Genomic DNA, 24,071 nt, shown 5'->3' on the forward strand with positions numbered 1-24,071 from the left:
TTTGGGTTCAGTAAGATAATCACATCAAGCTCCATAAATCTTAATCTTAGTGACAATGGATAATTCTGGGCCATGAAGTATGTAAATTGCAGGACATGAAAATACAGTGGCATTTTAGTCAAAATGTTGACTGATGGATTGCATTGTAATTAATTAGCATGCATGCAACAAGGAGAGTTTCAGCTATAATATCTAGGGTAACACTGTAACTAGTCATGCATGTTTCAGTGTAAAGCTGACAAAAGTCATTTGAACGTAAAGATCTGTCAGAGTGGCATACTAAATACTATTCATACTAAATAGGTGGAAGTAAAAGTTTTGATGATATTCCTGTCAGAGGTGATCTTTCTATTGGATACCAAAAATGTATTCATCATTTTTGCATTGTGTCCATTTGTCACGTTGTACTGACCCCATCATTCTCTTTGCGGTCATCATGCTGTGCGCTTTGTGGTAGCCTTGTGTATGAGGAGCTCAATAAAACATTGGGACAAGAAGAATCCAAGATTCTTAATATTTCTTCTTGAAAATTAAGTACTACAGTGTTTTCATGGTAAATATTTCTTCAAGTATCAGGCAGCCACGTGTATTGGAACTTTTCTGTGTATAGTTAATATTTAGTTGCAGAATTGCTTGTTTCATAGATAAAATGTATGTAAAGCACATTCTCTAAATTATGGCTTTCCCTCCAGGCCAGATGTACATTTTCTGGAAGCAATCTGCTGGTTTCCAATGGTTTACTTCATGGTTGGCTCTATTGACAAGTATGTAAGATTATGAGGCATGGCTGGCAAATAATAAAAGCTTTGTGTGATCTGTGAAATCAGTAGCTTTTTTGGCATGAGTATTGTTCCTTTTTTTTCCCTCAAGAGTCCTGTTTGGGTAAAATAAAAATGTAATTGCATTGTGGCATGCATTGCATGTGGAATCGTTATGTTTCTGTTATGTGTTTGTGGATTGTCACTTGCATATTATTCTTGTCTACTGTACTAAGAACTTGGGTGGTCCAAAGTTGGACCACCTGATGTACTGAGGTTAATGTTAACTCACTACCTCTCAGCATGGCAAGCACCGAACAGTGGGGACTTCAGTGAAGAGATCCAGACTAAGTATGTGTTTCCTAACTAGGTGAACCTCTTGACTATTTCACCGCTTAATTCTGAACCTTAAAAATGCAGTATAGAACAAAAGGTGGAATTCCCTTTATTTGAATTATGAGTGCTACATTAGGTGAGCATCATAATCGACAAAAATAATCAACAAAGATTCTCCATGAATGAGCAATTTGAAACATTTTATTGGACCTTCTTCTGGGGAATCAGTAGGGCAAGAAGCAGAAGTGAGCACTTTTGAGTCCAATGACCATATTTCTATTAGTTTTAAAATAGTTATGGAGAATGATACAGCTGGGTTCCAGCTTAAGATATTGAACTGGAGCAGAGCAAATTTTGAAGCCATTAGCCCCGATCATACAGTGTTTAATTGGGCAAGATTATATGCAAGAAAAGGAGCATCTGCTAAGTGGGAGGCCATTAACAGTAAGATATCAAGAGTTCTGGCCCTTCATGTTTCTGGTAAAGAAAACAGCAAGCCATATACGGTACATAAGCATTTGGGAACTAGTGAATCTCTTGATGGCTACAAGAAATGTAGAAGTAGAATTAAAAGCGATTAGGAGGGTAAAAAGAGCAAGCAACACTTGCTTCACCTAGTAGCTTGAACTCGGGGGCAATGACACCCTGGCCCAGCCAAACTTAAGAAATCTCATCTGGGTGGATGCTGTGCGATGTGTCTCCTGTTACAAATCGGTACCTTGAAATAACAAGCAGTACACAATATGCGATTAAATGATTAAGCTTTATAACTCTTACTTTGACTATGTGGTTAGTAGAGAAACAAAATATAAAAGAAGAAGGGCACCAATCTGTGCACAATCATTGGAGCTCACTCAGTAGTCTGTCTTCCACCACTCGATCTCTACCAAGTGTCATCGACCTTCGGACCCCCCGCTCGGGATCCACTCTGGCAGCCTACCGAATCCCTCCATTCGCGTCTTCTCTCTTCATCCCCCTCTCTCCCTCCGGCAAAACCAACAGCTTCCAGAATCACCAGACAGGGCAACAGAATCCTGATTGGCTAACATGCATAATTTATCTCCAGCCATAACCCAAACATTTCTGCTACAGAGAAACCATTACCTCCGCAGTTAACATTACAGAGAAGCCATTACAAGCATATGAAAGGAATATGACAGGCAAGGTTAAGCAAAATGCTGAGAGCCTATACAGGTGTATTAAGAGTACAAGATGACTTGCAAGAAAATAGGCTCCCTCGGAGATCAGCATGGCTGTTCGTGTGTGGAGCCAAATGAAATGAGTGAGCTTTTTAATGAATATTTCCCTTCAGTTTTTGCTATAGAAAAAATAATGGAAGGTAAGGGAATGAGAGTAATGTGTAATGGTGTCTTGGATCACCATTAGAAGGGAGGAGCTATTTGGGGCCTTAAAGAGCATTAAGATGTATGAATCTCCAGGGTCGAACCTGGTGATCTCAGTGAGAAGCAAGAGAAGATATTGTGGAAACCATTGCAGAGTTTAATTTCTGGCCACAGCTAAGGTTCTGGAGGATTTGAGAGTGGCCAATGTACAGCCACTGTTTAAAAAGGATAGCAAAAGCAAGACAGGAATTTACAAGGCAGTGAGTGTGACATTGGTGGTGGGTAAATTGCTGGAGGGGATTCTGATGGACTGGAACTACCAACAATTAGAGAGAAAGGATCTGATTTGGGACTGTCAATACAACTTTGTGTGTGGAAGTCTTAGCTGACAAATCTCTCAGAGTTCTTCAAGTGGGTAATCAAAAGGATTGATGAGGTTAAGGTTGTGGATGATGACTATATGGACTTTAACAAAATATTTGACAAGGTCCCTCGTGGCAGGCTAATCTGGAAGTTTAGATTGCATGGGCTCCAGGGAAAAAAATAGCACGTTGGATTCATAATTGGCTCAGTGATGGGAAGCAGAGAGCGAAGATCGAGGGTTGTTTCTCAGATTGGAATCCTGTGTCCAGTGGTTTGCCACAGGGGTTAGTGCTGGAATATTTGTTGTTTATAATCTATATAAACAATTTGAAGGTGAACATACAGGGCATGGTTAGCCAGTTTGCAGATGATTCTAAAATAGGTTCTGTTGTAGATTGTATAGAAGGTTATGACAAATTACAGGGAGACGTTGATCAGCTCGATACATGTGCTGAATATCAGCAAACGTCTTTCAATACAAATAAGTGTGAGGTAGCCTGGATCAAAACAAGATAAGAGTTGCATGTGAATGATAGGGCTCTGGGGAGTGTAATGGAACACACTGACCAAGGACAGGAAGCCATTAGTTCACTGGAAGTGGCAACATGTGTAGTTAAGATAGTAAAAATGGCATTTGGTACAGTAGCCTTCATCACTCAGGGCAGTGAGTATAGGAAATGGGAGGATATAATGCAGTTAGAGTAGGAGATGTTTCTAACACCACACTTGGATATCGTGTTCCGGTTTGGTCATCCTGTGATAGGAAAGATGTTATTAAACTAGAAAGGTGCAGAAAATATTTACTAGGATGTCGCCTGGAATTGGCAGCCTGAGTTCAAGGAGAGGTTAATAAACTACAAATTTATTCCCTGCCTTGGAATGAAGGAGATTGAGAGGAGAGTTGATAAAGGCATATAACACCATGAGACACACAAACAAGGTGAAAGCACAAAGTCTTTTTCCAGGGTGGGGAGGGCAGCTGAATACTAAAAACTAGAGGGCATGGGTTTAGAACAGAAGGGAAAGATTTTTTTGAAAAGAAGGACATTAGGGACAACATTTTCCAGCAAAGAGTGGTGCATATTTGGAATAAGCTGCCAGAAATAGTGGCTGAGGTGAGTACATTGTCAGCATTTAAAAACAATCCAGATAAGTACATGGACAGGAGGGATTGAAGGGTAATGGGCTAAATGTAGGACTAGCTTGTTGGGCAACACAGTTGGCATGAACAAATTGGGCCAAAGGACTCGTTGTTACACATAATCACTGGAGTAGATAAAGAAAACATTTAAATTAGGAAATCTGGTCATTCAAGACTGTAAGTTGTGAAGAAACCTCAACTCTTGGCTTAGCTCATGCTGTGCCTGACTGTATTATTATTCCTGATGCAAGGTGGGACTAATGTTCATAGCATCCACATCATGTGAGTATTAAAAAAAATCACCAGAACTACAAAATGTTAAGGCATCCTTTATTTTCAGGTGTTTAGTTGAAGCTCAGACTTGGTGTGATTTCACACAAGTGAGTGTATTCACCCTAGTCCTGACGAAGGGTCTCGGCCCGAAACGTGGACAGTGCTTCTCCCTATAGATGCTGCCTAGCCTGCTGTGTTCTACCAGCATTTTGTGTGTGTTGTTGTTTGAATTTCTAGCATCTGCAGATTTCCTCGTGTTTGAGTGTATTCATGTTGTGCAGTTGCAATTTCCATGTGGGAAGCCAAAAAGGGGAAAAATTCAAGGATGACTTTCTACCTCCCATGGCAGCTAATTTATATTAATATATTAGTATAAATGGTACACTGTTTTTGAGTGACAAATATGCAGTATATGTGCCATTGGAAGGAATATTAATTACCTTTACCTACATTAGAGATGGTTCAGGGCAAAAGTTGGTGCACTTTACGAAAGTCACTAAAAATAATAGATCACTTTTAAGTTATATAAAAGCAACAAATATGATTGTTCAATTAATCAAAATACCAATTTAATTTTGAAAAGTACTTTCATTTCCACTGAACCCCTTTCTCAATGCTGTACATGAAAACAAGCCACACCTAGCATTTTCAACGTGATATAAATTGGCTGCAATGTGCAATTTGTGATTATTCTTTTGCAATAGGCTTATTCAATCCAGGAAGCTAACTTACTTTTTTATTCAGTTTGTCGGATATTCATAGACCTTGTGATTTTTTTAAACCCTACCCGGAATCCAATCCATACAAACTCGTATACTTTTCAGTAATACTAAACCATTTTTAATCGATTTTCTTGTTTACTTTTAGCTTTTAGTGTTCAATAACTGCAGTATTCGTCTTGCATTTTATTAATCACCTGAGCTAAGGTTTTTGATTCTGATCCCCACTCTGCCTCAGATTATTTATTTGATTTGTGATGTTGGATATGACCATATTACTGCACCTACCCTTACCTGCCTCTAGCATCCAGCAAAGCTCAAAATATTATTGAAGGGCTTATGAAATTCTCCCCAAGACATCTACTACACTGAAAAAATATGCCTTACAAAATAGCATTATTTGATATTTGTAGATTTCCTTTACCTTCTGTCAAAGCAGATCACTGTTCTTGCAGTACAAGTGTCTGATCCCTGTGCATTGGGAAGTGAGCAGGTACAAATCCCTAAGAAATGAATGGTGGGCAAGGATTAGGAGAGCACCTTCATGTGTAAAGTCCACTTCCACAATGATGCTTTATCCACTGACTTAAGCTTTACTGCAAATTTCCACAAATTTAAACATCAAATCTAGAGTCATAGAACACGACAACAGAGAACCAGGCCCTACAGCCCATCTAGTCTATGTCAAACTATTAGTCTGTTTGGTCCCGTTGACCTGCACCTGGACCATAGCCCTCCATACCCCTTCCTTCCCTGTATCAATCCAAATTTTTCTTAAATGTTGAAATTGAACCTGCATCCACCACTTCCAGTGGCAGCTCGTTCCACACTCTCAACACCCTCTGAGTGAAGAAGTTTCCTCTTATGTTCCCCTTAAACATTTCATTTTTCACCATTAACCCATGATCTCTAGTCCTCGTCTCACCCTAGATCAGTGGAAAAAGCCTGCTTGCATTTACCCCATCTGTAGGCCTCATAATTTTGTATATCTCTATCAAATCTCCTCTCAGTCTTTTACAATGTAGGGAATAGAAGTTCTAATCTGTCCAACCTTTTCCTATAACTCAGGCCCTTGAGTAATGTCAACATCTTTGTAATTTTTTCTGCACCCCTTCAATCTTATTGACATCTTTCCTGTAGGTAGGTGACCAAAACTTCACACAATGCTCCAGATTAGGTCTTACCAATGTCTTATACGATTTCAACATAACATCCCAAGTCCTGTACATAATACTTTGACGTATGAAGACCAATGTGCCAGAAGTTCTCTTTATGACCTTATCTCCTTGTGATGCCACTTTCAGGAAGTTATAGATTTGTATCCCTAGATTCCTCTGTTCTAGCACAGTCCTCAGTGCCCTACCATTCATGGTGTAAGTCCTACCTGGTTTGCCCTCCCAAGGTGTAACACCTGACACGTCTACATTAAATTCCATCTGCCACTTTTCAGGCCAATTCTCCAGCTGGCCCAGTTCCCACTGCAAGCTTGGATAGTTTTCCTCACTGTCCACTAGACGCCCAATTTTGATGTCATCCACAAATTTGCCAATTTAGTTTATTACGTTATCACCGAGATGGTTGATATAGATGACAAACAACAATGGTCCCAGTACCAATCCCTGCAGCACACCAATAGTCACAGGCCTTCAGTCAGGGAAGCAACCATCTCCTGCCACTCTCTGGCGTCTCCCGTGAAGCCAGTGTCTTATCCGATTTACTACCTTATCATAGAATCATAGAAATCTACAGCACCTTTGAGGTCCTTCAGCCCACAATGTTGTGCCAACCAACTTTAGAAACTGACTAGAATTATCCTACAGCTCAGCCTTCTATTTTTCTATGCCTCGTGTACCTATCTAAGAGATTCTTAAAAGATCCTGTTGTATCGCAAGCAGTGCATTCCACGCACCCACCACTCTGTGTGAAAAACTTACCTCTGACATCCCCTCTGTACCTACTTCCAAGCACCTTAAAACTATGCCCCCTCATGCTAGCCATTTCAGCCCTGGAAAAAAAGCCTCTGACTATCCACACGACCAGTGCCTCTCATCATCTTATACGCCTTTATTAGGTCACCTATCATCTTCTGTCGCTCCAAGGAGAAAGGGCCGAGTTCACTCAACCTATTCTCAAAAGGCATGCTCCCCAATCCAGGCAACATCTTTGTAAATCTCCTCTGCATTCTTTCTATAGTATACACTATAGTAATGTTGAGGGACCCTGACTGTTCTTGCTGTGAGGTTGTAGTTCTGGCAAGCGATTTTACCTTCTTGACCAACCTCCCATGTGAGAGAACTTGTGAACTTCCTTACTAAAGTCCATGTAGACAACATCTGTTAACTTCCTCAGAAAAACAGATATAAGATTGATTAGACACAACCTATCATGCACAAAGCTGTGTTGACTATCCATAATCAGTCACTTTCTATCCAAATATTTATGTGTGTGGTCCCTTTGACTAACTTCGAATAACTTACCCACTACTGGTGTCAGACACATTGGCCTATAATTTTCTAGCTTATTCTTAGAGTTTTTCTTAAACAATGGAACAACATTAGTTATCTTCCTATGCTCTGGCATCTTACCCAGGGTCATTAACATGGTCATCTCTTTCTTATTCCTCAGTTCCACTGAGATAGCCTCAGTAGATAAACACTGAGCATTGCTATGACATTTTCCCTGTGCCTTTCCCTAATGCCCTGAGCTCATCGGCCTTTCCTACAATACTCTTTGCATTGAAATATACACAACTCAGAACATTCTTCCCACCATGCTCAGTCTTTCTATTTCTGACTTTGTATGTCAGCCTAACAACAACTTTCCACAGAACTATTCGACTATCTGCCCTGGCGCTTCCTTCCCTCTGAAGCTGTGGTTTAATCCCAACCTCCCACTGCTTGTAACACTATGAAATCTTCCCACAAGGATATTAGTCCTCCTCCAGTTCAGGTACACACTGTCCTGTCTGTCCCACGTTTGCTGGAAGAGATCGAAGAGAGCCTAATGATACAAAAATCTGAAGCCCTCCCTCCTGCACCTTCTACTTAGCCACGTGGTAAAACAGTATGATCTTCCTATTTCTGTCCTCACTATCACGTAGCACGGGTAGCAATCCTGAAATTACAACTCTAGAGCTCCTATCCTTTAACTTAGCACGTAACTCCCTGAACTCACTTTTCAGGACTTTATCACCACTACTAGCCATGTCATTGGTACTGACATGGATTGCGACTTCTAGCTGCTCATAGTCCCACTTAAGAATGCTGTGGATTCAATCTGGGATGTCACTGACCCTGGTATCCACAAGGCAATGTATTATCTGGGTATCTCGTTCTCATCCACAAAACCTCCTAACTGTTCCCATAACTAAAAAGCCCCTATCACACAGCTCACCTCTTCTCTCCCCTTCCCTTTTGAGACAGACTCAGTGCCAGAGACATGAATGCTGTGGCTTTCCTCTGCCAGGTCATTCTCCCCAACATTATCCAAAGTGGGCTACCGGTTATTGAGGGAAACAACCACAGTAGTACTCTGTACTTGCTGTCTATCCTCTTTCCTCCTCCTACCTCTCTGTATCGCCTATCCATCAATCCCTTGGCCTCCTGAACGATCTGGATTCCATCCAACTCCAGCTGCAATTCCTTCAACGATCTGAAAAAAGGTGCTGCAGGAAGCACGTCCTGCAGGTGTAGTCATCAAAGACACTGGAAGTCTCCACGCCTTCCTACATCCCACCACTCTACTTCTGGCATTCCTACTATTCTAACTGCACAATAAGAAAGAATGAGAATTAAATGGCAAAATATCTTCCTACAGCCTCTGCCTCTTCTCACCGAAGTCTCTATGAGCCAAAGCCTCAACTCACACTCTAACACTGGCACACCCACACAAAAGCCACAATGTTTAAACCTAACGTCTTTTTATTGGCCCCTGCCAAATGCTAAATTACACACAATCCAACATCTCCATGGGATCTGTGGCGCACAGAATGTCTTGACTGACCCGCTTGCTTGTTTTGAAATCTTTCTCCTGTTACTCACATTTCAATGTCTCCAAGGGAACTCTGGTGCACAGAACCTACTTTTCTTTTTGTTAATCTCATGGTTTGCCTTCTATTCCAGAGGCTGGCAACAAACAGCATTAAAAAAAACTGTTGAAATCTAGGCCACAGGCTGTTATTCCAGGCAACAGAAGACTCAGCTTTCTGAAGTGATTTTGTGTCAATTTCTTTTGCATAAACTGTTCAGTCACACACACAACCCCATTCTATCCAGATAAATAAATTTGTGCTTGGCACATCAAATGTAAATTAACAAATGTTATGTACTGCTCTCAATTCCTGAGAAGTGAAGTGACAGCAACTCTAAAGGTTTTACCCTCAACCCCACCCCCACCACATACTATCTGGGTTGTGAATTTTATTTTTCTAATTTTAAATAGAACGTTAAAGGAAGTCATGCAGTATTACTGAAAAAAGATAAATCTCTTAGTTTTTGATTTTGCAAGAAGATTTTGATTATTGACTATTTCCATTAATAATATTCCCACAATTTAGTATTTATTTTCTGTTATTATTTAGGATATTCAGGAATAAAGGTCACATATATCCTTTGTATCACCTGCTAAAATAAGCAGAAAATTGCTATTTTTTCAGATTTCCTTCTAGCTTTAATAATATCTGCAGAAAACAAAATCCAAAGGTAGCACAATCTATCTAATGTTAAAGCTAACTAGGGGGCAGGTTCCAGTGACTTCACTGAATACAAATGAATTATTGATGTGAGGGAAGCAATACTATGCCTTTGGTGATGACTTTTGCATCCTCATTGGCCACAAGAGTAGTACTAGAAGATTGGAAGATGGTAATGTTATTCCTTTGTTCAAGAAATGTAATAGGGATAACCATGGGAATTATACAGCAAAGAGCCTTATGTCAGTGATGGGCAAACTATTGTTGAGGACTCTGAGAGGCGGGATTAGGGATAGTCAGAATGGCTTTGTGAGGGGCAGGTTGTGCCTCATGAGCCTGACTGATTTCTTTGAGAATGTAACAAAGCAAACTGATGAAAGCAAAGCAATGGACGTGATGTATATGGAATTTGCTAAGACATTTGACAAAAGATCTCCATGGTCGGCTCATTCAGAAAGTCAGGAAGCATGGGTTCCAGGGTAACTTGGCTGCATGGATTCAGAATTGGTTTGCCCACAAAAGGTGGAAAGCGGTCATAGATGGAGCATGTTGTGCTTCAGTGTCAGTGACCAATAGTTCCCCACAGGGATCTGTTCTGGTACCCCTGCCCTTTGTGATTTTTATAAACGTGACTTGGAAGAGGAAGTGGAAGGGTGGGTCAGTAAGTTTGCAAATGGAATTGTGGATAGTGTAGAAGGTTGTTATAGGTTACACCAGGATATTGATGGGATGCAGAGCTGGGCTAAGAAGTAGCAGATGGAGTTCAACTCAGAGAAGTGTGAAATGATTCACTTCAGTTTCTCAAACTTGAAGACAGAATGCGGGTTAATGGTAGAATTCTTAACAGCATTTAGGAGCAGTGGGATCTTGGGGTACACATCCAGAGCTCCCTCAAAGTTGCAGTGTAACTAGACAGAGTGGTTAAGAAGGCACATGGTGTGTTAGCCTCTATTAGTCAGGGAATCAAGTTCAAGATGGTGAAGTGATGTTGCAGCTCTTTAAACCTCTAGCTAGACTATACTTGAAGTATTATGTTCAGTTCTGATTACCTCATTATAGGAAGGATGTAGCAACTTTAGAGAGAGTGCAGAGGACATTTACCAGAATTCTGCCTGGATTAGAGAGCATGTTTTATCAGGATAGGTTGAGTGAGCTAGAGCTTTTCTCCCTGGAGCAAAGGAGAGTGAGAGGTGACTTGACAGAGGTGTACATAATAATGAGAATAAATAGACTCAGCAGCCAGAGACTTTCTCCCAAGGCAGTTATAGCTAATACAAGGGGTCATGTCTTAAAGCTATTTGGAGAGAAGTGTGGGGGGAGATGGCAGTTTAGATATTTTACACGGAGAGTGGTAGGTGCAAGGAATGCACTAACAGGGTGGTGGTACATGCAGATACATTATGGACATTTAATAGACTCTTAGATAGCCCTTCATTGTTCTTTCATTCTTGTGCCTAAGTGGGAATGAAGCCTTAAATTTCTGTTAAAGTAGGTTAAGCAGTTGTCACAGCTTCATTGGCCAAAAGGTCTATACTATGTTCTATGTTCTTTAATGGCCTGAGATGTGGGTAATGACATAAAAGAAAGTTCCTTCACCTAACATGACAGATCCAGTTCACATACTTCAAGTGGTAGATTCTTCAAAAGTGTATGTTAGGGTCACAAGATGTGTCATGGAAGCCAATTATCAGTTAAGCTGATGCCTGATCAAAGAGGGTATGCACTCTTCTTAGGAATGTTATCCAATAGAGCCATAGAGTTATATAGAGTAACACACATGGAAATAGCCCTTCAGCCCTTCACCCATGTATAAACTCACCCATCATATCCACCAAGCTAGTGCCATTTGGCCCATATACCTCTTAAACAGGGGTTCCCAACCAGGACCCCTTGGTTAATGGTAGGAGTCGATGGCATAAAGAAGGTGGGGAGCCCCTGTTCTAACACATTCCTACACATGAACGTATTTGAATATCCTTTAAATGTTGTTTATGTACCAGCCTCAACCACTTTTTATGGTGCATCATTCCACATATGCACCACTCACTGAGTGAAGATGTTGTCCCTCAGTCTATTCGAAATATTTTAGCTTTCAAATGAAACCTACGCCTTCTAGTTTATAGTCACCCTTCTCTGGGGAAAAATGACCATGTACATTCACCATTTCTATAACCTTTACAATTTTATATATCTCTAGAAGGTCACCTCTCAACTTATGCTCCAAGGAAGGAAGTCCTACAAAGTCCTTAATGTCTCACTGTAACTCAGGACCTGCTGTCCTGGCAGTATCCTCATAAATCTCTGCACTTTTTCCATTTTAATGATGTGTCAAAATTGAAAGCCTTTTGCCAATCCTTAGCCCAATTACCAAGCTGATGACTGTCTACAATATGACCTATTGTAGTATCATCCACAAATGACAATGGAGAAGTTCAAAAATTGATTTTGCAAGCTCTGGAAATTTTCTCTGGAGTGAGTGTTGAATTATATTGCTGCTGTTTGCCCTGGGTTTTGCTGAGGATAGCTCTACTGGCCCCCCAAACTGCTTGATACTTTGTGGCCTGGATAGAACTACTTAACTTCCAGCTGTAGTCAACTTATGGCACACAAAGTCCAACACTTACAGTGATTCACCCATAGCTGTTCTTATAGTTTACACAACACTAACTTCATCAATTCTTAAACACGAGGAAATCTGCAGATGCTGGAAATTCAAGCAACACACACAAAATGCTGGTGGAACACAGCAGGCCAGGCAGTATCTGTAGGAAGAAGTACAGTCGATGTTTCGTGCCGAGACCCTTTGTCAGGATTGGACTCAGCCTGAAACATCGATTGTACTTCTTCCTATAGATGCTGCATGACCTGCTACGTTCCACCAGCATTTTGTGTGTGTCAATTCTTTCCTCTTTAGGAACAATATCAAAACCAAAAATTAAAAGTAAACACATTTGAACTCTCTTGAATCTTTACCAGCTCTGTCTCAAATTTCCTTGAGATTCCCTAGCCTACAACGCTATGCTATTTATAGCTGCTGACAGATGCGTTGAGACTTGTGAGCATTTTGAAGATTGCTAATTAGTCGATTGTTGAATAATGCAAATGTGAAAAATGTCAGCAATTCTGAACATCACTCTCGTTATATTCCTAAAGAAAGAAATAAATCTGCAAAATAGAGTTCTTGGCTGACATTTTTTGTGAGGAGAATAATGGGAAAAAAATACCGATTGTTCATAATTAAGGGAATTAGCATCATAATTATTATGATGTCCCATCATGTCATTGCTTAATGAGTATTGTTCAAAAACTATGTCAATAATTTTACAACAGTCTTAGCATAGCAATGATTTACATAATTCTAGTTGTCTCTGATGCAGATTGATTTATGAGATATCTGGAGAATGTTAACTTTTGCATTTTACTGTCCTAAAGCCTAGACGATCTGCTGAGGTGTGGAGTGACATTTGCTGCCAATATGGTTGTAGTAGACAAAGAGAGCACAATGAGTGCTGAGGAAGATTACATGGCAGATGCAAAAACTATAGTAAATGTGCAAACACTCTTTAGGTAAGTGATTCATTTTCATTTAATGAAGTAAACGTAAAAGTTTGATTTGATGAAGTGCATGCAGTTATAACCAGTTATAATCATATACGTATACTCAGTTGGGCACTGAAGGTTGTTTTTGTTAATTAATTAATTGTTGTAAAATATGGTGAAAAGAAGTAAAAGACACATAATGAAAAATAGAAACAGAAATACCCTGAAAATCAAGAGAATTTATACTTTCGAACTGGAAAATATGTAATTTAGTGGTCTAGATTTTGTTAAGAAAATATTGACATTTCCCTGCATAGCTATTATAAGTTTGAGATTCATGAGTGAATGCAGATATGGAATTGTAGCCATCTGTTTGCTGGTGATGGACCTCTTTCCAATGCTGGACTCCTTATGGAGACCTATGTGGGAATACCAACTTGGCCATTTTGCTCCAGACTCCTGCAGCAAACTTGCCAAATGTGTACCAAGTCTCATGATTTCCATGGGTGAAACAGCTGTGAACAAAGTTGTGAAGTGTTATTTAATATAGTTTAATTTAAATATTAATTGTGTCATATTAATTATATTTGACTTACTTTTTTGAAAATATATTTTTGTAGTTTCAAATTTTCAGTGTCTGAATGTTTCTCAATGCCAGAGGCATTTAAGACTTTTTATAAGTTTTTAACATTGGCCAAGTAGTCAAGCTTTTTACAGCTTTTTATAAGCATCGTTTATTACTGATAACTTTAATCCACATTATCATTGTTTGTCTATTCCGACATGTGCTTCAAAATTTGACTGAACAGAAGCAAACTTTGGGTGGGATAAAAATAATTATATTGGGACCAATAGAAGCTGAGCTTACATTCTTATATTAAAGCTTTCAGAAAATACCTTCATTCCTGTGCAACCCAAAACCATTCTGCTGAAAATCTGCTTGAGAATGATCAATAGACTTTCTGAATTCAAGATTATTTTGGAAACTTCAGTGTCTTGCAAAATTATTCAGCAGCCGTTAAATGAAGAATGTTTAAATATGATGACAACAAGAATATATCAAACACATAACCTCTCCCAAGATGTATCGCAGATGATTGAGATAGCAGTGTAGTGTAGTCTCTCTGTTTCCTTGAGTTCAAAATCTCAGAGGGTTTCTGTTCATTTTAAGACTGCCTGCAAAACATCAGCAGCTCACAACAATCAAATTTTTCTTAGTTGATCAGAAATCTAAGCAAAGCAGCCAACATGCAGTAAATGCCCAGAAGGATTGCCTGGAACGGTTGACATCAACCAAATCCCAAAGGATTTGGAAAACAATCTTAGAGAAACTAAAATACACTCAATCAATGTCTTTAGTGATTTGAGGATTGGTGAGATCCATTCTGCTGCTGCCCACCAATAACCAAAATTGGTTGGTGTGTATTTAGCAGAATGTGCTTTCCCCTGGCAGGAAGGCACAAGGCAGTCTGGCAGCTCCCAGCAGATATCTTAATTTTTGCATCTGGATAACAAGGCACTTTTGACAGACAATCAACCTGATACAAACTTATCTATTCATTATATACACCTTTGATTTTGAGTCATCTCAGAAAAAGTGACAGAAGCAGCAGTCGGTAATCCAGCACTTTACATTCACCTTAATTTGTTGTTTTTTGTGATATCTTCTTGCACTAATTCCATATTTCTGGATTCATTAATGTCTAAAAGTCTATTGATCTCTGATTTGAATATGTTCAGCTAATGTGCTCCCACAATTGTCTTAGGTAAAAGATTCCAGAGAAATAAAGAATATGTTAGTGGCCAACACATTATTTGACATTATGACCCCAGTTCTAGACATTAACAGATTTACAGTACAAGCAAACATCAACTTGGCAACTCCCTGTTGAACATTGTTTTTGAATTTTAGTGATATCTCTGCTCTCCCTTTTGTATAGGCCAAATCTGTTTAATATCTGCTCAGGCAACAAATTCCCATCACAGGAATAAATAGTTCACCCTTAATGTACTTCCTATATCTAAAATATATTCTTCGTTAGCCAGGGAGAGCATATTTGCACACATTATAGCAGATATGGTCTTATTAGGGCTCCATATAATTGGAACAAAACATTTTCAGTGCTGGTTTTCTGTTGAACTTCACTATGCTGAAGAAATTCCAGCAGATTTGGCTAACATAAATCCATATTGTCTCTGTCCAACTGGTTTCCTAGTGTTCTATTACCACTTACAAAATGATAGAATCCAGTGTATTTCCTATTTCTGACGTTAGGCTAACTAGTCTGAGTTCCTTAATTTCTCTCTCCTTTGTTTCTGAAATATTAAGGTACATTTGCGTTATTCCAGAAAGATTTTTGTGCCTTTTACAATGTTTATTTAATTTTGCTGTAATTTCCTTATTCAAAATATAAGTATTCCTACACTAAATAACAAATCTTTTTCTTTTAAATGTTCTTTCCATGTTCTCCTAAGCCCACTTCTGTATTCTATTGCTCCTCTACTTATCAATACCTTGGTCTTCTGCTGAGTTAAGAGATTTGTCCATGGCTCATTGTATTTTTTCAGCAACGTTATTGCCTTTTCAATTGATCAAATGCTTTATTTAACTTTTCTTGACCTTTCTGGTTTTTTTAGAGAGGATATTGAGCATTGTTTATTGTTATTATTTTTAATGTAATTTTCCTCTCTACAACAGCTATCTTGTGCATCATGTCTTCATTGGTTGCTTCAGATTTAAGTTACTAGTTTCAGGTCAAATTAAATATCTTTCAATCTTTATATAAAATTCTACTGTGTTCTGAATGTGATTTTCTGAATGCCACGTAGCATGCTTTAAACTGATTTCATTACACAATATGAGACATAAAAAAAATGTTCCCTTGTGGTTACTTCAAGGTTGTTGTAGGTTACAACAGATCACTGAAAGGATGCAGAACTGAGCTGAGAAGTGGCAGATCGAGTTCAACATGGAGAAGTGTAAAATGATTCATTTAGGAAGGTTGAATTTGAAGGCAGAATACAGGGTTTATGGCAGGATTCTTAGCAGTGTGGAAGAACAGAGGAATCTTGGGGTGCATGTTAAATAGATCCCTCAAAGATGCTGTGCAAATTAATACAGTTGTTAAAAAGACCTGGTGCTTGGCCTTCAGTAGTCGGGGGATTGAATTTAAGGACTGCAAGATAATATAGCAGCTCTATAAAACTCTGGTTAGATCACATGTGGGATATTGTGTTCAGTTCTGATCTCCTCATTATAGCAAGGATGCAGAAGCTTTAATGAGGGTGCAGAGAAAATGTATCAGGTAGCTGTCTAAATTAGAGAGTATGCTTTATGAAGACAGGTTGAACAAGTTATGGTTTTTCTCTTTGTAGCAAAGGAGGATAAGAGGTAATTTGATAGAGTTGTACAAAATGATCAGGCATAGGCTCAATAGAAGGCCAGAGACTATTTCCCAGGATGAAAATTGCCAATACAGGGGGGGATAATTTTAAGGAGATTGGAGGAAAATGTAGGAGGATGTCAGAGATAAATTTTTACATAGAGAGTTGTGAACTTCCTGGCAAGTGTGGTGGTAGAGGCAAATACATTAGGGGCATTTAAAAAACTCATAGACAGGCACATGGATGATAGAAAAATGGTGGGCTATGTAAGATGGAAGTGGTAGATTGAGTTGTATTGTTACATGTTCCAGGAGGAAAGAGCTAACCAGTCATGAAGTAAATGGTACCATCTGATTTAAAAAGGTGAGGAAAGAGGGAGATGTGCCTGGAAGTGTAATTTCATGGAAAGTGATAAATATTGTGATGTCATTCTATTTGGATTGCCGAAGTAATCCTCCCAACAATCATTTGAGTAAAATAGTTAATTAGAACTGGTATTGATTCCACCAGCTAGAGATTGCCACAGACTCAATAACCTCTTTAATATTTGCTCATTCAATTTAATAAACAGAAAATAAATTTCCTGTGTCACAAAGCCACTTGAGTGCAAATGTGTAAACATATTATTTTTATGTATGCACTATTTAATTTCAGCATTTTTAAAGGTTTTGCGTAACTTGTCTTGTAATTTATGGTCTAACAAAAGATTTAGAACAAATGAAGTTTAGATTAGGAGGCATTTTATCTGCTCAGATAATATATTGAAGGCTTTTGTGTAGTTCACTGGCTTTTCATCTCTAGCACTCTGTGTAATAGATTTTGAACTCTCAGATGGTTAGAAGAGTTGTTTATGGCCTTTCTTGTCTGATGTCAATCCAGTTTCTAGTGGATCTGAACTGATACATAAAACTACCTTTAATTGGATACCATCCTTTAGAGGAGCTGCATTGTGAGGGGTGTAATCATATTCCTTTCCCAAGGTTGGCCTGAATTATAGTACTGGGACAGAGTGAATGAAACATTATACTGCATTAGTAACCTTACACTTGCCCTTGGCACAAACAGTTTGGCTTGTTATAAAATCAATAATTTCTCCTTTTCCTGATTAACAGAAAAATCACATTTTTGAATATTTCTGTCAAATTTCTCTTTAACCTCTTAAGCTTTAAGGTGAATGTCACAATTTCTCTTTCCACATGACAGAATTTATCCTAATTATATCCCTCTGACACCTCTATAAGGATCCACCCATGGCCACAGGGCATCACATAGGGCCTAAGCAATGTTGTGTCAGTGTTTACCATTAGTGGTTGCTCTTTTAGTCAGTGCTTATTTTTATTAAGACAGGAATTCCAAATGCCTTTTTTAAAAGTCTTCTGGATTGTCCTGCTACCTTTAAAGAGGCCCACAGGGGTCTCTGTTCCTGCAGTTAATATAGTACCATTTACATCATATTATCTCATCTCATTTTCTTGCCAAAGTGAATCACTTAACAACTTCTTGTTTGTTCTTCACCTTAATGAACACCTTTTATTGCAACAAAAGCTTCCAAATAATTATTTTATCATAGAGTTTTATTTGAGTCTTTCAGCATTTTATCAACTAGTTTTACTGATTCTATTATCAAACAAAACCACAAATCTTTTCATTTAATCAGCATTTTAAACTAGAGAAAGATCCCAAAGGTGTTCATAGTAGGTTCAGAAGACAGTAATTGATGCCAAACCATGTCAGGAGATGTTGGGTTGAATGTCTAAATCTTGTGAGAAGTTGACATTAAAGAATATTTTCAAGGCCGAAGGAAGGATTGTTATGTTTCCGTTTCTGATAGGTTATTAGGGTATGGGATACCAATGGTAAAATATCTATTGTATTTAGTGTGGTTGTAATTCAAAAATGGACTATTTGTAATTCTTTGGATATCACTGAGAAGCATGTCCACTTTATCCGCACAATGTGATTCAGGTCAACACCTAACCATCCACCTCCAGAAGTAGTTACCCTCCCTGAGCCACAGCATCAGAGATTGGAGAGTCATTCAGTCTCTGTTGGGAACACCTCTGTCCTATCTCTGTTCCTGATGCAATGTACATTGGCTGCTGATGTTCACCTTTAGTGCACAGGCCCACATCTTTCCTATTAGCCCTATGAACATGTGAATGTCTGTATTAGTAGATGAAACTCATCAGTTATCACTGTAGTCCTGCTGCATGTCCAATAGCATTGCTGGAGGATTTGTTAGGAACTGAGGACTAAAATGAGAATTTTTAAGTTCTTACAGTTTTTGTTTTGTTTTCACTCACTGCTAATGCCTTATCAGAAGAGTATTATATCCACAATATCTTATTGAAATAGAATTCTGTCACCAGGTGATTGTGAGTACTTATCTTTCCATCTCTGGTGCCTATTCATTCTAATATCCCTGTTGACTCAATCGAGTTAGTTGGCTGATGGCAGAGAAATATTTCCCATTTTCAGCTTCATCTCTTGTTTCTGCACAGAGAGAAAGAGACTAATGAGTCAGGGTAAAACAATGAGGATATGTGGATTGATGGAATTGGAGCTTTGTGAGAAAATGCATTTGGATCCGAATGAGACTAAATGTCAGTGGTGGCTGTAGAAATGGGAACATTAGAAAGTGCAGCTGACAAAGTGCTTTGATGTAAGAGTTGCAAATTAAAATGAAGTGGTCAGATTGTGACATTTGGAACACTGCACGTGTTGTGATGTATGCCTGCCTTTCTTGACATACACAGCCTTTGTCATTGAATCCACGAACAGTAGAAGTACTTTCTTGATGTAGTCTTTTGCAGTTATTTAATTTTATTCCATCATAATTCAATTACCACCTTTCCTCTCCCACATTAGTAAGCTTGCTGATGACAGAAATAGGTGAAATCGTAGACAGCAAGGAAGGTTGTTTAAGGGACATGGATCAACTGAAAAAATTAGTCAATCAGTGGCAGATTGAACTTAATGAAGACAAGTATGAGATAATGCATTCTGGGATGCCAAATACAGGCGGGACAAATACAGTAAATGGCAAGGACCCTAGGAATATTGACGTACAGAAAAACTTGGGTTGCAAGTTCCTGGTTCCTGAAGAGGATGGCGTATATAAATAGGGAAATAGGGAAGGTATCTGAAATGGTTGCTTTCATAGATGAAGGTATTGAGTACACAGTTTGGGACATCATGATGGACTGTATAAAATGTTGGTTAGACTGCACTGGGAGTATTGTGTACACTTCCAGTCACCATACCTCAAGATGGGTGTGGTAACTTAGAAAGAAAGCAGAAGAGATTCATCAGGATATTATCTAGATTGGAGAGCTTTGATTACATGAAGGGATTGGATAGACTTGAGTTTATTTTCTCTGGAGTGTAGGTAGGCTGAGAGTGACCTTATAGAGATAACAGTATTTCAGGGTTACAAACATCAGAGTCTTTTTCCTTGGGGTAGAAAATTTAAAAATTCAAGGGCATATTGTAGGTTTAAAATGGGAGGATTTTAAAAAAGATCAAAGGAGCATGTTTTTCCACGTGGAAGGTGATGGATTTTGGAAATGCCGGAGGAGGAAGTCAAGGCAAAAACAACTTAAACATTTAAAAGGCACTTAGGCAGGTATTTGGATTGGAGAGTCATACAGGAATATGGCATAATGTAGGGATGTGGGATAAATATAAATAGCCATCATTGTAACCAAGAATGTGCTGGGCCAAAGGAACTGTTTTTGTGTTATACAGGCCCATGATTCAATGACTATGATGAGGATTTTCCACCCTCAGCTTGACATTGATTCACATTATACTGCGAACTTTACTGTTTAAATAGACTTAACCTGCTCCAGGCCCATTGCAATTTGCCTATTGCCGCAATAGGTCAATGGCAGATGCAATCTCAATGGCTCTCCACACAGCTTCAGACCACCTAAACAACACAAAGACCTACGTCAGGATGCTGTTCATTGACTATAGCTCAGCATTTAACATGATCATTCCCACAATTCTGATTGAGAAACTGCGGAACCTGGGCCTCTGTACCTCCCTCTTCAATCGGATCCTTGACTTCCTAACTGGAAGACCACAGTCTGTGCAGATTGGTGATAGCTTATCCTCCTCGCTGACAATCAACACTGGTGCACCTCAGGAGTGTGTGCTTAGCCCAGTGCTCTCCTGTCTGTATACACATGACTGTGTGGCTAGGCATAGCTCAAATACCATCTACAAATTTGCTCTTAATACAACCATTGTTGGTAGAATCTCAGGTGGTGACAAGAGGGTGTACAGGAGTGAGATATGCCAATTAGTGGAATGATGCCGCAGCAACAACCTGGCACTCAACGTCAGTAAGACGAAAGAGCTGATTATGGACTTCAGAAAGGGTAAGACAAAGGAGCACATACTAATCCTAATAGAGGGATCAGAAGTGGAGAGAGTGAGCAGCTTCAGGTTCCTGGGTGTCAAGATCTCTGAGGACCTAACCTGGTCCAAACACATTGATGTAGTCATAAAGAAGGCAAGACATCAGCTATACTTTATTAGGAGTTTGAAGTGATTTCGCAAGTCAACAAATACACTCAAAAACTTCTATAGTTGTACCTTGGAGAGCATTCTGACAGGCTGCATCACTGTCTGGTATGGAGGGGCTACTGCACAGGACCGAAAGAAACTGCAAAAGGTTGTAAATCTAGTCAGCTCCAACTTTGGTGCTAGCCTACAAGGTACCCAGGATGTCCTTAGGGAGCAGTGGCGTCTCAGAAAGGCAGTGTCCATTATTAAGGACCTCTAGCACTCAGGGCATGCCCTTTTCTCACTATTACCATCAGGTAGGAGGTACAGAAGTCTGAAGGCACACACACAGTGTTTCAAGAACAGCTTCTTCCCCTCTGCCATCCGATTCCTAGATGGACATTGAATCTTTGAACACTATCTCACTTTTTAAAAAAATATACAGTATTTCTGTTTTTTCACATTAAAAAAATCTATTCAATATGTGTAATTTATTTACTTGTTTATTTATTATTATTATTTCTTTTATTTTTTTCCTATCTGCTAGATTATGTATTGCCTTGAACTACTGTTGCTAATTTAACAAATTTCACATTAAATGCCGGTGATAATAAACCTGATTCTGATTACCTGCCTGGAAAGTCACTGCCTTTTTGATGTTGAGGTTTGTCCCAAAGTATCTACGCTTAACTTCGATCAACACAAATGTCCTTTATTACATGTTCTATTTGTGTTCTCCCCATTTCCTTCTTGGAGTTAAATGTAAGTAGTATTTGAAATATTTTGTAACAGAAAACTTTGCTCAATTATATTAATATTTGAATTTTCATGAAAATTCTGATTGGTGAGCAACTGATATGTAATCACAATTTAATTCCTCTAAGGGTACATTCATTAAAATTTGAATATTGTGAATTTTTGAAAAGATATATTATTATTTGAAATTGAACATTATACATCTTGGGTTAATATTTTTCCTTCTTCCATTTGTACTTAATGGAAAAATGGGGAAAAAATTACTAATTTTAATGGATGAATAATTCATTCAATTGCTAATCAAAGTGTACTTTATAATTTTTCCTTTTGTTTATCAATATTCTACTAAAGGTCACACAGATTATATGATTCTTTACTTAGTCCTAACAATAGTTCAACCAGAGATAGAGAGAAGCTCTCATATTGCACTAAATGCAGATTTTATATTTCCCAAAAGCCCTATTTTTACAATGTGTGAGAAACAATTGGCAATTACTGTGGGGTTTGCCAGATTTTATACAGAGCTTTAAAATGAATCATTGCGTCATATGTGATCAAACTCATTTTACTCATGGTTCTTAAGAGACCATAGAATTTCAGGCCATCTGTCCAGATCATATGAAAATTGATCATTAAGATTCTGCTTGCAGAAACTGCTCACTTAAAAGCAGAAATTAGAAGTATAAATCCCTGAGACCAAGTGCCTAGGAATTTTTCATCAATTTAAAAATAATCCCAAACCTACTTTCATCATTGACTTCCCCTTAAATGCTATCTACTTTCATGCAGGACTGCTTCTAATGTCCGCAAAGGCAATCAGTTAAATAAATATTTCATTTACATTTTATAAATTGATGCCATAAATCTCTCTGAAGCTTATGAAGGAGGCAGCGGTTTCATGGAAATCCGATTAACATGCCATGATAAGATGCGTCCTCTGATCATGAGGGCAGCCAACCTGTTCTGGCCAAACAGTCCCTATGCTTCAATTTTAACTCTGCTGCTGCAGGAGATTTCACTCAGGTGTTTTGTGATTTCTCTATAATCCACCGAGTTACACTGTCTTCCTCTTCATAATTAATGATATTGTTCAGGCAGCTCTGTTCCAGTTTTGAAGTATACATTTTCAGTCCCTGTGAATTTAAGATAGTATGAAGTACACCTTTTCATAAATTAATAATGGAAGTGGCAAACTTTAATTTGGTTATGATTATTGCTTCCTATCTTAATTTTTCTCGTGGCCTTAATTATGATCAGAACATAAATGTTTACAGCAACACACACAAAATGCTGGTGGAACACAGCAGGCCAGGCAGCATCTATAGGAAAAAGTACAGTCGATGCTTCAGGCCGTGACCCTTCGTCAGGACTAACTGAAAAAAAGAGGTAGTAAGAGATTTGAAAGTGGGAGGGGGAGGGGGAGATCGGAAATGATAGGAGAAAACAAGAGGGGGAGGGATGAAGCAAACAGCTGGAAAGTTAATTGGCAAAAGGGATACACAGCTGAAGAAGGGAGAGGATCATGGGATGGGAGGCCTAGGGAGAAAGAAAGGGAGAGGGGAGCACCAGAGGGAGATGTAGAACAGGCAAAGAGTGATAGACCTTACACCTTATATTCAAGATGAAGCCACACTCAGGTTGGAGCAACAATACATTATATTCCATCTGGGTAGCCTCCAATCTGATGGCATGAACATTGATTTCTCTAACTTCCCTTAATGACCCCCTCCCCTTCTTACCTCATCCCTTATTTCTCTCTCTCTCTCTCTCTCCCTCCCTCCCTCCCCCCCACCTACCTTTTTATTTTCTCTCCCTCTGCCCCTCTTACAATCACTCTTTGCCTGGTCTCCATCTCCCTCTGGTGCTCCCCTCCCCCTTTTTCTCCCTAGGCCTTCAGTTGCATGATCCTTTCCCTTCTCCAGCTCTGTATTCCTTTTGCCAATCACCTTTCCAGCTCTTAGCTTCACCCCTCCCCCTCCTGTCTTCCCCTATCATTTTGGATTTCCCCCTCCCCCACTTTCAAATCTCCTAACATCTCTTCTTTCAGTTAGCCCTGATGAAAGGTCTCAACCCGAAACATCAACAGTGCTTCTCCCTGTAGATGCTGCCTGGCCTGCTGCATTTTGTGTGTATTGCTTGAATTTCCAGCATCTGCCGATTTCCTCATGTTAACGTTTATAATTATGTACTGCATGCTTTGGTAAATTTCTAATTTTTACTTTACTGTTAGTTACATTTAGTTTGGTTAGAAGAAGT

The 24,071-nt window shown here is 39.0% G+C and overlaps 1 protein-coding gene across 4 annotated transcripts in view; it reads left to right on the plus strand.

The window, feature by feature from the left end:
• LOC132402111 (potassium channel subfamily T member 2) overlaps positions 1–24,071 on the plus strand; it is an 884,531-nt gene that overhangs the window by 509,532 nt on the left and 350,928 nt on the right. For 2 of the 4 annotated variants that reach the window (XM_059984711.1, XM_059984712.1), the window contains 2 exons: positions 693–764; positions 13,056–13,190. In XM_059984711.1, coding sequence (XP_059840694.1) covers positions 693–764; positions 13,056–13,190 — 207 coding nt within the window. The remainder of the gene's footprint in view (positions 1–692; positions 765–13,055; positions 13,191–24,071) is intronic. The other 2 variants (XM_059984713.1, XM_059984714.1) reach the window with 1 other exon arrangement.

This window comes from Hypanus sabinus, chromosome 11 (assembly GCF_030144855.1).
Source record: "Hypanus sabinus isolate sHypSab1 chromosome 11, sHypSab1.hap1, whole genome shotgun sequence".
In the NCBI taxonomy this organism is placed as follows: Eukaryota; Metazoa; Chordata; class Chondrichthyes; order Myliobatiformes; family Dasyatidae; genus Hypanus; species Hypanus sabinus.